Genomic DNA, 17,403 nt, shown 5'->3' with positions numbered 1-17,403 from the left:
AAATAAATAAATAAATAAATAAATAAATAAATAGTTAAAATATTAAAACAAAAGATTTTTTTCCTGAAAGTTTGGGCCCAAAACAGGGATGCATATTATACATGAAAGTGCATTATACTCAGCCAAATACAGTAGTTCTAAGTGCCTAATAAAAAGGAGATAAAAGGAGAAAGGCTCAACACTCAGGAGAAAGACAGTGGAGAAATAGGGGAGAGGTGGGCTCCAGAGTACAGTTAGAGAAATTAGTCTTAGGAACTTCTTAAGGCATTTCACTGCAGGGAGGAACTTATACAAGCTGTAGAAGGTATAAAGGAGGCACCAGTCAAGTCCCACCAAAATTCCTCCTTTCACCCTGGCTAGCGTGGCTCAGTCGGTTGGAGTGTCACCCTCTATCAAAACATTGGAAGTTTGATTCCCATTCAGGGCACATAACCTCATCTGTAAGCTTGATCCCCAGTCGGGATGCATATGCAAGGCAACCAACCTCTCTCACATCAATGTTTCTCCTTTTCTCCCTTCCTCACTCTCTCTAAAATTTAAAAAAACAAAAAAATTCCTACTTTCTACTAGGCAAACACTGTCCTCCAAAAAAGGCTTGGTTTTGGTTCATTCCCTCAATAACATGAATATGACTAAAGGGGGAGCAGCCTGTTTCGCTGAAGAAGAAACAACAACACGTGACAGTGATAGCAACACTCGTGCCTCCCACTGTAAACAGACATTCCACAGAGCAGTGACTGCCTCCTGCTCGCTCATCCCAGTATTTCTTGCAACACCTAGTGTATGGCCTGGCATAGAACAGGTGTTCAATAAATTTCTGTTGAATGAGTCAAACAATGGGAAGATAAATGCAGAATTTTTTTTATAAAACCCCAAGACAATGCTGAATAGTCTCCAAAAAATCTATTTAATTCATAAATTGAATACTCAAATCAATTTAAACAAACTCTAAATCCAACTGCGTCTTAATCTGTAACAAAAAAATATAAAATGAAGCAGAGATCCTCCCTCCTACTAAGAGCCTTAAAAACATTTCCAGGTATCCAGGCTAAGACAAATGATTAAAAATGTAGACAAAGATAACAGGCAACCATGTCAATTATAGCACTACTTATAATAGTAAAAAATAAAAATAGAGAAAAAGGAAATGAGTGGAAAGAAAGGAAGAAAAACAAGCTAAATAAACAACATTAGAGGATAATTAAGAAATATCACAGAATATTCCCTGGTGTGGCTCGATGGATATATGCCAGCCTGCAAACCAAAGGGTCACTGGTCTGATTCCCAATCAGGGCACATGCCTTGTTGCAGGCCAGGTCCCAGGTATAGGGGCACATGAGAGGCAACCACACATTGATGTTTCTCTCCCTTTTTCTCCCTCCCTTTTCCTCTAAAAATAATAATAAAATAAAATCTCTTAAAAAAAGAAGTATCATAGAATAGAATCACCAATTAAAATGTTTATAAGTTGTTAACAATATAGGGAATTGCTTATTAAGATCATTAAAACGGCAGGTTACAAAATTTTATATAATATGTAAAACATATGCACAGAAATAAGAGTATACAAAATAGTAACTGGATATCACTGAACAGACGAATTATAGAAGAATTAAGTTTGCTCCCCTTTTAAGCATATTTTATTGATTATGCTATTACAGTTGTGTCTTTTTTTTCCGCTCCCCTTTATCCCCCTCTGCCCTGCACCTCTCCTCCCACCGGTATTCCCCACCCTTAGTTCATGTCCATGGGTCATAAATGTAAGTTCTTAGGCTTCTCCATCTCCTATACTACTCTTAACTTCCCCCTCTCTATTTTGTGCCTACCAGTTATGCTTCTAATTCCCTGCACCTTTTCTCCTATTTTCCCCCCAGCCCCCTCCCTGCTGATAACCCTCCATGTGATCTCCATTTCTGTGATTCTATTCCTGTTCTAGTTGTTTGCTTAGTTTGTTTTTATTTTAGGTTCAGTTGTTGATAATTGTAAGTTTGTTGTTATTTTATCCACAGTTTTGATCTTCTTTCATGATTATTTTGAATAGGTGGGATAGTACCAGCACCGGACTACTTATACCTATTCATAGGTATGGATTAAGTTGTGTTTTTTAACTCTCCAATGTGACTGAGCATTGCTCTCTTAGGATGTTGAACTGTTTCCTGTAAGTCCTTATTTCCCAGATTAGGTCACACATATCCGGGCTAGGTGGCTAGGAGAGTAGGATAAAATCAGATTACCTTTCTATAGCAAATTTATTTAACTATAAGAAATTGTATTTGTCTTTCACTGCCTGGCTTATTTCACTTAGTGTAGTGCTCTCCAGATCCATCAATGCTGTTGCAAATATCATATGATCTCACCTATAAGTGGAACCTAATCAATAAAACAAAAAGCAACCAAAATATAACCAGAGACATTGAAATAAAGACCTGACAGTAACCACAGGAGAGGGGAGAGGGAAAATGGGGGAAAACAGGGGAAAGCACGTCAAGGAACATATATAAAGGACAGATGGACAAAGCCAAAGCGGGTAAGATTGAGGGTGGAAGGTGGGGATGGGGTTGGGGGAAGTGGTAAGGGGAAAATGGAGACAACTGTACTTGAACAATTTTTTTAAATATTAATAAATTAAAAGAAATAGAAGTATTTTTAATACAAAAACTCGAGTAAGTGTTCAGAAGAACCTGGCTCTCTCTTCACACATCTCCATGTGTAGAACTGCAGAGCCCGTCCTCCCCCCCCATCCTTCCCTTCACTCCTTCCACAGCTGAGTATGAATGGCTCAGCCACTTTTGGGCTCTTTTCCTTGGAGCTGCCTGCCTACCCAGAGAAGACAATCTTACCTGACAGAGATAAGACCTGAGTATTCCAAGCTGCCCAGTGACTAGGTAGATCAGTGTGCCTAATTCTAGGGTGAAGTATTAGCAAACCTACTTTACTCATGTTGAAGCCACTTTCTTCAGTTTTTCCAGTAATAAAACTATTTCTTCACATCTATTACGATGGCTATTAGCAAAATTAAAAAAAAAACACACACACACAGAAAACAACAAGTGTTGACAAGGATGTGGAGGAATAAATTGCAATCCTTTTATATTGCTAGTGGGATTGTACAATGGTGCAGCCACTGTGGAAAACAGTACGGTAGTTCCTCAAAAAAGTCACATATAGAATTAATTACCATATGATCCAGCAATTCCATTTCTGGATAATATACAAAAGAATGAAAGCAGGGACTCAAACAACTATTTGTACACCAGTGTTCATAGCAGCATTATCCACAATAGCCGAAAGGTGGAAGTGACCCAAAAGTCCATCAAAAGATAAGTGGATAAATAAAATGTGTATACATATACAATGGGATATCATTCAGCCTCAAAAAGGAATTAAATTCTGACACATGCTACAACATGGATGAGCCTAGAAGACGTTAGAGTGAAATAAGCCAGATACAAAAAGACAAATATTGTATGATTTCATTTATATGAGGTACTTAGAGATCATTAAAGACAGAAGGTAGTGGTTGCCAGGGGCTGGAAGGTGAGGTGATATGGGGAGCTATTATTTAATGGGTATGGTTTTCATATGGATGACGAAAACTTCTAGAGATGAACAGTGGTGATGGTTGCACAACAGTGCTAGTGCACTTAATGCCACTAAACTGTACATTTAAAAATGGTTTAAGTAGTAAATTTTATGATACATGTATTTTACCACAATTAAAAAAACACCAACAATTTGACTGAGTCCTATCTCATCACTATCTTTCAACTGGTCCTGAACTCAGGATATTACTTGTTGACCTCTGGATAACACATTAACAGCTATATTACAAATTTATGCTCATAAATTTTGAAGATAGTATAGAAAACTCCCAAGAGAGTTATATCAGCCATGGACTGCTTTAAATCACAAACGAGATCGAATGAGGGTACCTACCATCTTCTGCAGGTAGAGACATTTCATAAAGAAAATCTGACAAGCACAACTCTAAAATCTTTGCCTATACAGACCAAAACAAGAAAAAAAAGTCCTATATATAATCTGATTGTTACAGATAACTAACTTTGAAAAATCCCTCACACAAATAACTAGCCATTTGGTAACAGAACAATGAAGATGGGACAGAACAAACTTGTATATGGAAAAGTAGAAAATAACCTCTAACACCTCCAGAAAGTTAGGAAGCTGTTTATCGTAATGGAAAGAGAATGGGCTTAACACCAGACAGATACAGGTTTGAATTCCAATGTCATCTTAGGCAAGTTACACAGGTGGCCCTAAGTTTCCTCATCTGTTAATGGGGATAAGAACATCTATATTGCAAATGTATAAGGAAGAAAAAAGAAGAAATAACATACTTCAATTCTTTTTTTTTTTTAAGATTTTATTCATTTATTTTTAGAGGGGAAGGGAAGGAGAGAGGGAGAGAAGTATCAATGTATGGTTGCCTCTCATGTGTCCCACGCTGAGAACTGGCCTGTAACCCAGGCATGTGCCCTGACTGGGAATTGAACCACGATCGTGTGATTCGCAGGCCTGCACTCAATCCACTGAGCTATACCAACCAGGGCCATATTTCAATTCTTATATACTTGAACATGATACATGCCCAACAAATATTGGTTCTCTCCTGCTGTAACATGTCAATTTTTGTGCAGGCAAAGGAGTCATTTTCTAAATCAGTTTTCTAAGTCGGTCTTATCTTGTTAGCCTGAATTTTCAAGTCAGAATAATGGGACCTAAAAAGCCATGAGACTTCCACTTCTTTTTTCTTTCCACAGTTGAGCAAAGGAAGAGAAACACAGCCTCGATAATAGCAGAGGCAGCTCCCACCCTCTCCTCTTGGTATAGCAGCTGCAGGTGGGGTGGGTTAGGAGCCAAGGTGACAGCCAGGGCAGTAGCCTGCCCTCCCACCATGGGAACCAGCTGGCCTCGGAGAAACAGTGGGCTGCAGCAGCAGCATCAAGTTGTAGATGGGGACAGGGAGTGTTAGTTGAGATGGCTGATACCCATTCCACCACAGGTGGTACTTGGTAAGGGCACAGGGAGCAGGGTGTGGGGGTGCGGAGTGTGAGGTGGGGCACCTTGTGTGTTTCAGTGGGCAGCAAAGAACTTGCTGGACATACTACCCGGGAGCAGTCAATATGGACAGCTGGTTCTCCCCAACAATGGCACTATAACCTTGGCTATACTAGTGGCCACACGGATTGTGTTAGAGGACAGTGCTCTAGTCAGGTCCTACTTGTTGGCAAAGATAAGCAGTGTAGCTCATGCCAGGCACTCTTCCACCAACAGACTCTGGAGTTCCTGCTGTCAGTCCTGCATGCACTGGTGGTCGGCGCTGTCCACTACCCAGATGAGGTTGTTGGTATACTCAAAGTAGTTCCACCAGTAGGACCACTCGGATTTCCAGCTGCCAGCATCTCAGATGTTCAGCTTTAATCTCTGGTGTCCAGGTCTTGACATTGAAGCCCAACATTGGAGAGACGGTGTCAATGTCTTCTCCACTGAACTTCTTGAGGATGACAACCTCATTGCCCAGGCCAAGCACGAGCAGATGAAGGTTCTACTCTTTCTACCTCATCTTCTTTCTTCACTTCTTTCATCGTATTTTTTTTACCAGTAGGTATTCTGTCAAGAATTATAAAGGGTCTGAGATATTACCTATTTGCAAGCTAACAAATTAGCCTGCCAGTTTCACTGGATACTGGCAGAAGACATAAGACTCCTAAGTCAGAGACAGAAGACTTCAGTACTCACAGCAATAGCAGGAGACAGATTATTGACCCAATCACATAAGGCAACACAAAGTGGGCAGAAGATGCCTGCACATGCAGTGGGTTGTGGTACAGAGGAGGAACCTCCAGTGAAGGGGGCCCAAATATTTTAATGGAGATTAAGTCTGCCTGACCTCTGAGTCAAGGAGACATTATTTTTATTATTCTACAGAGTAAATAAATGTGACTTTTTCTCAGGAGAAAGATAACTCCTCTATCTTCCAAAACTGTTTGCTATACCAATGTTTTTGAAAAAAAAAACAACAACAAAAAACAACAGTACAGAATAAAGGGCAGCTGGTGCTTCTGATCACAAGACGTGCAGAAACATGAGACACCCATGAAAAATTATTCCCAAGTAATACATGCATATTACAGTGAAAAGTCTCTTATGCAACTCTTCTAGCCACCAGTTCCCCTTCTCAAAGACAAGAGCTTCCCTCAACTTCTTGTGCATCTCTTCAGAGATATTCTATGTGTCTACAAGCACATACACTTTATTTTTTAAACAAATGGTTGTGATTATGCAAACTGTTCTGTAACTTGCTTTTTCAGTTTCTTAGGGACGGCTTCACTTTGACACATTAAGAATCTAACTCATTCTTCTTTTAAAAATATAATGTATTGATTATACTATAACAATTGTCCCATTTTTTCCTCCCCTTTATTCCCCTCTGCCCTCATTCCCCTGGACTTAGTTCATGCTCGTGGGTCGTACACAGAAATTCTTTAGCTTTTCCATTTCTCATACTATTCTTAACCTCCCCCTGTCTATTTTTAGCCATCATTTATGCTACTTATTCCCTGTACCTTTAAGCCCATTCTCCTCTTCCCCTTCCCTACTGATATCCCTCCTTGTGATCTTCATTTCTGTGATTCTGTTCCTGTTCTAGTTGTTTGCTTAGTTTTTGTCTTTAGGTTTAGTTGTTGATAGTTGTGAGTTTGTTGTCATTTTACTGTTTGTATTTTTATCTTCTTAGATAAAGATAAGTCCCTATAACATTTCATATAATAAGGGCTTGGCGACGAAGAACTCCTTTAACTTGACCTTATCTGGGAAGTATTTTATCTGCCCTTTCATCCTTAATGAAAAGTTTTCCTGGGTAGAATCATCTTGGATGTAAATCCTTGCCTCTCATGACTTCAAATACTTCTTTCCAGCCCCTTCTTGCCTAAAAGGTTTCTTTTGAGAAATCAGCTGATAGTCTTATGGGAATTCCTTTGTTGGTAAATGTCTCCTTTTCTCTTGAAGCTTTTAAGATTCTCTCCTTATCTTTCATCTTGGCTAATGTAATTATGATGTGCCTTAGTGTGTGCTTCCTTGTATCCAACTTTTTAGAAACTTTCTGAGCTTCCTGGAAGTCTATTTCTTTTGCCAGATTGGGGAAGTTTTGCTTCATTATTTGTTCAGATAGGTTTTCAATTTCCTGCTCTTCCTCTTCTCCTTCTGGCACCCCAATGATTCGAATGCTGGAATGTTTAAAGTTGTCCCAGAGGCTCCTAAGCCTCTCCTCATTTTTTAAAATTCTGATTTCTACATTCTGTTCTGATTGAATGTTTATTTCTTCCTTTTGCTCCAAACCATTGTTTTGGGTTCCAGTTTCTTTCCCTTCACTTTTGGTTCCCTGTATATTTTCCTTTATTTAACTTTTCATAGCCTTCACTTTTTCCTGTTTTGCAACCATACTCAACCATTTCTGTGAGCATCCTGATCACCAGTATTTTGAACTGTGCATCTGGTAGGTTGGCTATCTCTTCATCACTTAGTTTTATTTTTTCTGCAGCTTTGATCTGTTCTTTCATTTGGGCCATATTTCTTTGTCTTGGTGCTTCTGTTACGTAGTAAGGGGCAGAGACTTAGGTATTTGACAGGGAAGGGCAATCCATGTCACTGCATTGTCATGCTGTATGTGAGGGAGGGGTCCAATAGGAAACAATGCCACTGGCTCAGTTCTTGGCCATCTTTCAGTCACTAGCCCCACTACCCACAAGCAAATTGAGCTGGTGCTGATTCCAGGTGGGTGGGTTTGTGTATGTTCTAGGACCCTTTGGGTCTCTGCAACAAACTCTCCTGTGAGGCTGGAAGCTTCTTCTGCTGCCTTAAAAAACCCACAGGTTTTTCTAGTCAGAGGTTTTGAGGCTTTCTTTTCCCGTGCTGGAACTCTTGAGTTTTGCAGTTCTGTCTTGCTCCCCAGTTATTCCTGCCAGTTTACCCACATGCAAATGTGGAACAACGCACTCCACCAGCCACTGCCTTGCCCAGTCTACCAGCTGCAGCCTTGCTGAGAGTCCTCTCCAACCTGGCTGCCTGTCTCTTCCCCTCCTACTGGGTCTGGAGGAATGTTTCTTTTTTAACTCCTTGGTTGTTAGGCTTTCATACAGTTCGATTTTCTGGCAGTTCTGGTTATTTTTGTTTTTTAATTTGTTGTCATCCTTCTTTTGGTTGAGCGAGAAGGTAAAGTGTACCACCTAAGCCTCCGTCTTGGCCAGAAATCCAAATCTAACTCATTCTTAACCTCTGCATAGTAATCCCTTTTATAGCAGTTATTATTATGCATTTAACCAATCCCCCTACTAATGGACATTTGTTTCCAGGCTTTTATTACAAATAATACTAATGCAACAAATCAAGTTGCACATAACTTTGTGTACTTTTGCTAAAAGTACAATCGCTAGGTAATAGGCATATGCATTTTTAATTTTTAGAGATATTGCCAACCTGCTCTCCACAGAGGCTTTATCAATTTACATCCCCCCATTCAATGTAAACAAAAGGGCCTGTTTCTACACCAGCCTGACAGCAGTGTTTATCATCAAAAATAGGGTACAGCTTCTACCTATAGCCAGAACTTTCAGACATTACTAGTAGACTTTTCAATACACCTATGTTAAGTTTCTAGAGTTAAGATAGTGTTAGGCTGTGGAATGAGTTCCTTAAAAGGATGGTCGATCTAGTTTTGACTTTCCCACTGACTAAAACTAAGAGTGGGACCTTGGCTAAATCACTTAATCTCTCTGGGTCTTGCAGTTCTTGGTCAAAACTGATTAGAATTACATGGTGTCAAGAGAAGTGGGATCCAGAGTGACTGCTTCCTCCTCAGGCAACTGAGTAATATACCTACAAAGTCATTGCTCTTTATTGCCGTCCTAGTAGTCCTGGATGATTGTGGGAAGTCCTCCTGGATCCTAACCTCCTACCTTGGTTGAGGTTCGGACTCTATGTGTCCTCTGTTGCCAGCATTTTGTCTATAGGACTTAAAAATGTCCATTTAGTGAGCTGTTATGCTTTTGAAAAATAGGAAGTTCACTTTCTAAGGGAATAATTGCTGAACAATCACCTTCTGGAATTTCTGATGATTTGCATACAAAAATAATGGGCCCTCATCCAGAAACTTTCTATCTCATTGGACCATAATTACCCAGCATGGTTTACAATTAAACTAGCCAAACTGGAGCTCTTCTGAAATCCCCAGGCTAGTCTATCTGGACAGTCAACAGGAAAAAGACTATAAACTAAGCAACATGAATGGGAAGTACATGATAATCAGCATTTCTGAAGCTTCCAAACATATATCAAGGGTCCCTAACCTTTTTGGCACCAGGGACCTGTTTTGTGGAAGATAAGTTTTCCACGGACTGGGGGTGGGGTGATGGTCTGGGGGTGGGGTGACGGTCTGGGGATGATTCAAGTGCATTACATTCAAGCTTACTTCCTGCTGTGCAGCCCAGTTCCTAACAGGCCACAGACTGATATTGGTCCATGGCCCAAGGGGTTGGGGACCCCTGATATAAGTGATTCAAAAATTGCTTCCTGCCCTTGCTTGTGTGGCTCAGTGGATTGAGCCCTGGCCTGCAAACTGAAGGGTCACTGGTTCAATTCCCAGTCAGGGCACACGCCTCAGTTGTGGGCCAGGTACCCAGATGGCAGCGTGTAAAAGGCAACCAATTTGTTTCTTTTACATGCTGATATTTCTCTCTCTCCCTTCCTTCCCTTCTAAGACCAAATAGAACTTTTAAAAATGCTTCCCTCTAAGACACAAATTCAAAATTAACCAAAGCAAAGTGAGTTGTCTCAGAGGCTTCCTAAACTTGAGGAAACTTCTAAATGTTCCTCTGACATCTCATTATCTGCACCTTTGGCTCCTTTGCTGCTTTCCTGTCCTCCCTCCTTTACCCTTCACTGGGTGAATTTCATTTCTTTTTTTAATCCTCACCCAAGGACATTTTTCATTACCTTTAGAGAGTGGAAGGGGGAGAGAGAGAGAAACATCAATGTGAAAGAGAAACATCAATTGGTTGCCTTCTCATATATACCCCAAAAGGGGACTGAACTCACAACCTTTTGGTATACAGGATGGCTCTCCAACCAACTGAGCCATGTCAGCCAAGGCATTAACTCTCTTTTCACAACAATGACCCTAAGTCTCTATTAAAATCACCCCACTCTTACTGTTCCATTTAAAGGTAAACCATCAGATGAGTCTGATCCAGAATGACAACCCCTATTTTTTATATCCCCATGGACTAAAAGTGAACTCCACGCCATTACTAAAGAAATCCCTAATCCCAAAGAGGACCCCACTGCGTTTGCTAGAGAATTTCTGTTCACTATCCAAACATGAGCCAAGATTCTCTGACCTCCATAAGCTGATCCATGGGCTCAGAGAGACAAATACCCCAATTACCAATTGCCTTTTTTCCTCTTGAGTCCATGAAAGAGAAGGAAATGCCTTAGCTGTCTTGACCCAACGAGATGGAAACCGACATGGACTCATTGGATACCACACTTAGACCTGATGGCCAAAGGTCTCCAACTCTGTATGAGAGATATTGTGGCCACTGCCAATTTATTTTTTTTCCTTTTTTTAAAAAAATTTTTTTAAAAATATATTTTATTAATTATGCCATCACAATTGTTCTATTTCCCCCCTTCATTCCCCTCCACCCTGCACACCCCTCCCCCACCATTCCCCCCCTTTAGTTTATAACCACGTGTCTCAAGTTTTTTAGATTCTGTATTTCCCATACTATTCTTGCCCTCCCCCCTATCTATTTTCTACCTACCATCTATGCTACTTATTTTCCGTACCTGCTCCCCCCTTCTCCTTCTCCCACTCCCCTGTTGCTAACCCTCCATGTGATCTCCATTTCTGTGGTTCTGCTCCTGATCTAGCTGTCCTCTTAGTTTGCTTTTGTTTTAGGTGTGGTTGTTACTAACTGTGAGTTTGCTGTCCTTTCACTGTTCATCTTTTTTATCTTCTTTTTCTTAGATAAGTCCCTTTAACATTTCATATAATAAGGGCTTGGTGATGATGAACTCCTTGAATTTGATCTTATCTGAGAAGCACTGTATCTGTCCTTCCATTCTAAATGAAAGCTTTGCTGGATAGATCAATCTTGGATTTAGGTCTTTGGATTTCATGACTTGGAATACTTCTTTGCAGCCCCTTCTTGCCTGTAAGGTCTCTTTTGAGAAATCAGCTGACAGTCTGATGGGAACTCCTTTGTAGGTGACTGTCCCCTTATCTCTTGCTGCTTCTAGGATTCTCTCCTTCATTTTAATCTTGGCTCAATAATGATGATGTGCCTTGTTGTGTTCCTTCTTGGGTCCAACTTCTTTGGGACTCCCTGAGCTTCCTGGATTTCCTGGAAGTCTACTTCCTTTGCCAGATTGGGGAAGTTCTCCTTTATTATTTGTTCAAATAAGTTTTCCACTCATGGTTGTTCCTCTTCCCCTTCTGGTACCCCTATAATTCGGATGCTGGAACGTTTAAAGATGTCCTGAAGGTTCCTAAGCCTCTTCTCATTTTTTTGATTTCTTGTTTCTTCATCCTTTTCTGTTTGGTCATTTTTTCCTCCTTCCGGTCCAGTCCTTTGATTTGAGTCCCAGTTTCCTTTCTATTACTTCCCTTCATTTCAATTAGTTTAGCCTTCATATGTTCCTCTAATTTGTGACTAAAATCAACCAGTTCTGTGAGCATCCTGATCACCAGTGTTTTGAACTGTGCATCTGAAAGTTTGGCTACTTCTCGGTCGCTTAGATATATCAGCTCTGGGGCTCCGAGTTGTTCTTGAGCCATGTTTTGATCTGTTCGTGCCTGTTACATATGAGGAGCGGAGCCTTCGACATTCACCAGGGCAGGGCCACCCAGGTCACTGGTTTGTGATGCTGTATGTGGGGGTGGGGTCAGAGAGGGACAACGGTGGTTCCCTTTGCAGCTTCCTGCTGCTGGGGCCTGCTCGGTCTGTCTCACTGCTAGGTCCTTCACAGGTTTATCTGCTCGCGAATGTGTGACCGCGATCAGCCCTCAGTGGGTCCACTGCCTTGCGCCCTCAGTGGGTCTGCCCACTTCTCCACACCTAGGATCTGCCCACGGCTGCCGGTGCGCCTGGGTCGCACGCCCGGGTTGGTCTGGTGGATCTTTCCTGCCCGACCCGGCTCTGCTGCTGGCTCTGCCCCTCTTACCAGTTTGGCTGAAGGGTTCCTTGTTGTCAGACTTCCGTGTAGTTTAATTTTCTGTGGTTTGGCTGTGTTTTTGTCGCTAAAACTTTATTGTTTTTAAACTTAGTTGTGCGAGAAGGCGCAGTGCTTCCACCTACGCCTCCATCTTAATGGAAGTCCGCTAATTTACTTTAATAGGTAGAAAGGAATATAATAATGGGCTCTCCAATAACTCTTATATGCCTCATGGGAACTATCTGCTAAAAGACTAACCCCCCTACAAAATTCTTTATTGTCTTCATGTAATATGACTATTGCTCACTGTAATACTCTGAGCCCTGCTACTCTCTTCCCTCTGAGGAAATCCCTCATGACTGCCTGACATGAACAGACTGAATACTAACTCCCTGAACTGATTTACAGGAAACACCTCTTTAAAATGTTGATTAGTTTGCTTTACTGATGATTCTTACGTAAGAGATAAAATAGGCCCTGGCCAGGTAGCTCATTTGGTTAGCGTCATCCTGATCCTCAAACGTTGCAAGTTCAATCCCAGTCAGAAGACATATAAGAAACCACCAATGCGTGAGTAAATAAGTGGGACAAACCACTGTTTCTCTCTGTCTCCCTTCCTCTCTCTCTAAAATAAACTTTTTTTCACTTCATGAATTAATGAATGTATTTTATTAATCAGACAGCTATCAGCTCACTCAGCCCAGGGAAATAATTGCTGCCTAGAGCTTTCTGGAAGCCAGGGCCCTGCTCACTGGGCCCTCTTCAGGAATCTGGGTCTACAGGGCCTCAGTTGAGTCCCTTCTACTGGAAGTACGAGTGACAAGCAGACGTGATGCCAGCCACAAACACTATGAACTTGCTGAAGTCTACTGTGGTATCTCCATTGGCATCTAGGTCCTTGAGCAGTTTGTCCATGGCCTCCTTGTCCCTTCTACTCTGCAGGAAGCCCGGCAGCTTCTTCTCCAGGAGCACCCTCATCTCCCACTTGTTCAGGCTCTGCACGGTGCCATCTGTGCCCACGTATGGGGCAAAGGCCTTGATGATCAAGGCCATAGCCATCTCCAGTTTCAACATAGTGCTGGCTGTGGGTTCATGTCCTTTGGGGTGGCTGGTATGACTGAGAAAATGACCTAAATTTTTTTTAAAGGATGAAATAGGCCACTATCAAGCATGCGTGAGTGGCCTATATTGCATTTACTCATACAATCATCTCTCTAAATAAAACCACTAAAGACAGTCCTCAGGCAACTTCTGCTCTATGCTTGCAATCCCGCCAAAGACACCTAACATTTATTCTGACAATAGGTATATCTTTGGTGGTGCCCGTGACTCTGGTATGCTCTGGAAACAGAGAGGATTCCTGAGATCTTCCAGACAAAAGATAAAAATTAGTTCTTATGTTTTAGAACTCATAGAGGCTATCCAATTACTTAAATCTTTAGCAATCATAAAAATCCCTGGACATCCAATGGCAAACACTGAGGAAAGTAGAGGTAATCATTTGGCTGCTGCTGCTGCTAAGTTAGAAGCATTAAAACAATCTCAGCCCCCAATAGAAGCACCTACACCACCAGCTAAAGTAACTAGAGATTTAAAAGAAGATATTATGGAAGCACAGCATTTAGCTGATTGACAACATAGAAAGAAATGGTTACAAGGCTGTAAATTTGACCCTAAAAGAAACTTATCACTATGTCAAAAATGTTTGACCACTCCTCCCTGACTGCATTCAAAAACACACATTATAACATGCACATGACTTAACTCGTTCCAGCACTTACAAAATGGCTTTATGGCAAAAAAAAAAAAAAATACTACTGGAAGCCATTCCCAAAGACAACTTTGCTGGTACACCATTAATGCCATATCTAGCCTAAGCACTACCCTGGAAAGCTCTTTCATACCTGTATGGGGCATCTGCCCTTGCCTTGGGGTCCCTTTGAAGTCTGCCCCCTTCTCAAGGATACAAATGTGTTAGAATGATTTGTATGTTTTCTCACTGGGTGGAAACATTCCCAGTCATCAGAGCCATAGCCTCAACAATAAATAAAAGACTCCCAGAGAAGAGCTTTCCCCAGAAGAAAGAACTTTCCCCAGAAAGAGAAGAGTTCTTCTTCTCTTTCCCTTAGAAGAGAAGAACGACTTGGGGAGTCCCCACAGAGCTCCACTTCACAGGACAAATTACACAGTCCATTTATAAGACCTGGTTGACTTAGTATTTCCATTGTGTTTATCACCCCCAGTCCTCTGGTCTTGTAGAAGCGACTAACTGGTTAATCAAAACTCAAAACTCAGTTGGCAAAACTTGTAGAGTCTTTTAACCTGCCTTGACCTACAGCTCTTCCCTTGGTATTACTCAACCTGAAATTACTCTACTTCCTTTGCCAAAAACAGGCTGTCTCCTTTTGAAATTATTACTGACAGACCCATGAGATTAAATCAAGGAATGTATGAACCTGCACTGCTTAAAGGAGACCTGATTTACTCTAAAGAAATAGTAACCCATTATCTAGAGATGTTACAATGAATAAATCCAACTGAGAAACCCTATACAGAGAACTACTGATCCAAGGAATATGTGACTTAATTCTGCTCCCAGCAAGCCTCCTTATTGCTAAAATATGGCCATAGCTCTCTTACTGCACACTCAGATTTATTTCCCTCCTACATGGGACATGACATACCAGACAAGAGCCTCCCAGTGATGAGGGATCACTGCTGCTTTTTCAAAGATGGACCAATGCTATTTCCTAATGATTGACTACTGATGCTTCCTAAGAAAACACCTTGATCAAAAGGGGGAAAAGTGAAAGAAAACCTACAAAATGGAGTTTCTGTATTAATACAGGAAGATCTGGCCAAATTGCTGGGGAGAGGACAGAGGTCCCAAGGCAGCACAGGAGAGACTGCACTCCCCAGAGTGAGGGAGGGGTTGCAGGAAATGCCGGGCAGTGTGGCACTGCACAACGTGTGACAACAGATTCCCTGCCCTGGGCAGAGATGCAGCAGGAAGAAGCCTTGCATGGAGTCTGTGCAAGGATGGAGAGGGTGACTGACAGAGGGAAAAGTCCTCTTATTACCTACCATAACATGGTGGCAGGGGAGGTGCTGGCCTGCCAATGTAGACTGGGAAAAGGATGAGATGTGCCAAGGAGCATGGAATGTGTGACCCTTCCAGAGACACAGAATTTTGGGCCAGGAGATTTAAACAAAAAGTAGGGAGAAACATGCAGTTCTTCCCCTTCACTGGCCCTGTTGGGGGACAGGAGCACTCATGGACCAGCAGGTACTGGAAGCCATGTGGCTAGGTGGCAGGCCCCTAACCCCTGCCTTGAGAAGTGGTGGCAGGCGCAGGCAACTAGTGCCATGTGATCCTGCTCAGCCTGGCACAGGGATGCACCAGCAAGCCAACAGCTGGAGGGATGGCGTGCAGGTGCTAAGTTAGTGGGCAGTGAGCAGAAGAAGGTAGAATGCATACAGACTCCAAACTGAGGCCCAACAGTGATGGGGAGAGAAATGGAGCACCTTCAAGGCCAACTCAGTGAATGCCTGCAGTTTACCAAAAAAGTGTATTTTTAAATAGGAAAAGAAACTCTGGGTTGCAGCCTTGGATTGGTCTGGCAGAGGGTGGAAGGGTTATTTTTCTCTGACTGTTCTGAAGAGGAGGGGCTCTGAGGCAGAAGCATGCCATTCGTCCAAAACTGTGTAGCTTTTGAATAAATGACCTCTTTCCTTTTTTACCAAACTTCTGTCTCCAGAGCTTGCCTATGGGCACTGGGAAGTAGAACACCATTTCTGTTCGGTGACAATATTTCAAGAGAACAATCTAAAACAGAGCCTGGAAGCACCTGCGAAGCTGAGCTAACTCACCTTCCTCATGTGAAAAATGAATTTAAACTGGGCTAAACCAAATGACTCCATAACAATGCAGTTCCTGGGACTGGCTCTGCATCACTGAACTCTCTATTAAAAAATAAATTCTCCCCTGGCAATAGACGTTAAGTAATTAATTATGTATAGCATAGTGTAAGTGTGCTTGCCAGCACCAATCACAGCTTTCAGAATAATTGATGTAATCCCTTTGAAAGCCACACCTTTTCTGTCTTTATAAACTCATCACTTTTACTTTTAAGATTTTACTTATTTATTTTTAGAGAGAAGGGGAGGGAAGGAGAAAGAGAGGGAGAAAAACACATATCAGTTCCCTCTCACATGCCCCAACTGGGAAGCTGGCTTACAACCCAGGCAGGTGCCCTGACCAGGAACTGAACCAATGACCTTTGCGGGACGATGCCCAACCAAATGAGCCATGCTGGGCAGGGCTCTTGTTGCTTTCTTTCTCTCTCAGACTACAGTTGGGTATCTCCCCAAATCTGTAACTCCTGGATTTGCAGATCACATTTTCATTTCATTCCATTCCCTTCTTTTCCTGCCTACCTCCGTCCATCTCTGTCTATCTCTTTGCTATGCTCTTTTTTTTCCTGTTTTCCCTCTTGTTCCTTCTCATTTTCTCTCCCTTCTATCCATCTGACTTAGGAGTTTTCAGCTATAGCCAGTAGCAATCACAAACTTAAGTTTATCCCCTGAGGGACCTTCCAGCTAACCTCAAGAATAACAATGCAAGTAAACTGAAAAGGCAGCCAAAACTCAAATTCAGGGACTGAGTGGGAAGACATACTTTGTTACGACACCCAATAAAACAAAAAGAAAATCCATTCTTTCGCCAACAAACTAAATTGCTCTATAAATTGTCCTAAAACCCAGGGATTGTAATGCCAAAACAATAATGTAACTATTTAAACATGTAATTTAGTTTTAACTTTAACCTGATTAAGTCTGAATGCAAATCATTTTTCTAAACAAAGGCAGTACAGGGGAAGATTCTTACCTAGTGGAAGATGTTCACTCAAACAGAACAAAGATGTTCCTTCTCTTCAAGGCAATATGATTTACATCAAAGCTATTTTCCACTATTTTCAAAAGCAAAAACAATACTTTAAAAAGACAAAAGTTCCCACAAGTCTATTTGATGAATGTTTACCTCTGGGACTTAAACTATGTAGTTTATTTGAGAACTAAAAAAAATAATTTGGAACAGTGTTTTATAGTTTTCAGTTACATGTGTACAAATAGTCATTCTTTTGTTTTTACTAGCGTCTATAGCAGATT

The 17,403-nt window shown here is 41.5% G+C and overlaps 2 protein-coding genes across 2 annotated transcripts in view; both read right to left on the bottom strand.

The window, feature by feature from the left end:
• OSBPL11 (oxysterol binding protein like 11) overlaps positions 1 to 17,403 on the bottom strand; it is a 100,439-nt gene that overhangs the window by 70,553 nt on the left and 12,483 nt on the right. The gene's annotated exons all lie outside the window — the stretch shown is intronic.
• LOC119039304 (protein S100-P-like) lies at positions 12,164 to 13,413 on the bottom strand. The gene has a single exon (XM_037132000.2). It carries the CDS (start codon positions 13,306 to 13,308, stop codon positions 13,036 to 13,038), a length of 273 nt encoding a protein of 90 aa, XP_036987895.2. The 5' UTR covers positions 13,309 to 13,413; the 3' UTR covers positions 12,164 to 13,035.

Source organism: Artibeus jamaicensis, unplaced genomic scaffold (genome assembly GCF_021234435.1).
Source record: "Artibeus jamaicensis isolate MK-2021 breed Jamaican fruit bat unplaced genomic scaffold, CSHL_Jam_final contig_793, whole genome shotgun sequence".
Classification (NCBI taxonomy): domain Eukaryota; kingdom Metazoa; phylum Chordata; class Mammalia; order Chiroptera; family Phyllostomidae; genus Artibeus; species Artibeus jamaicensis.
Note: the sequence above shows the minus strand (reverse complement) of the source record. Positions and strands in the feature narration are given on the sequence as shown.

What these genes read in the sequence shown, in the direction of transcription:
- LOC119039304 (XM_037132000.2), bottom strand. Translation starts at nt 13,308, where the DNA reads ATGTTGAAACTGGAGATGGCTATGGCCTTGATCATCAAGGCCTTTGCC.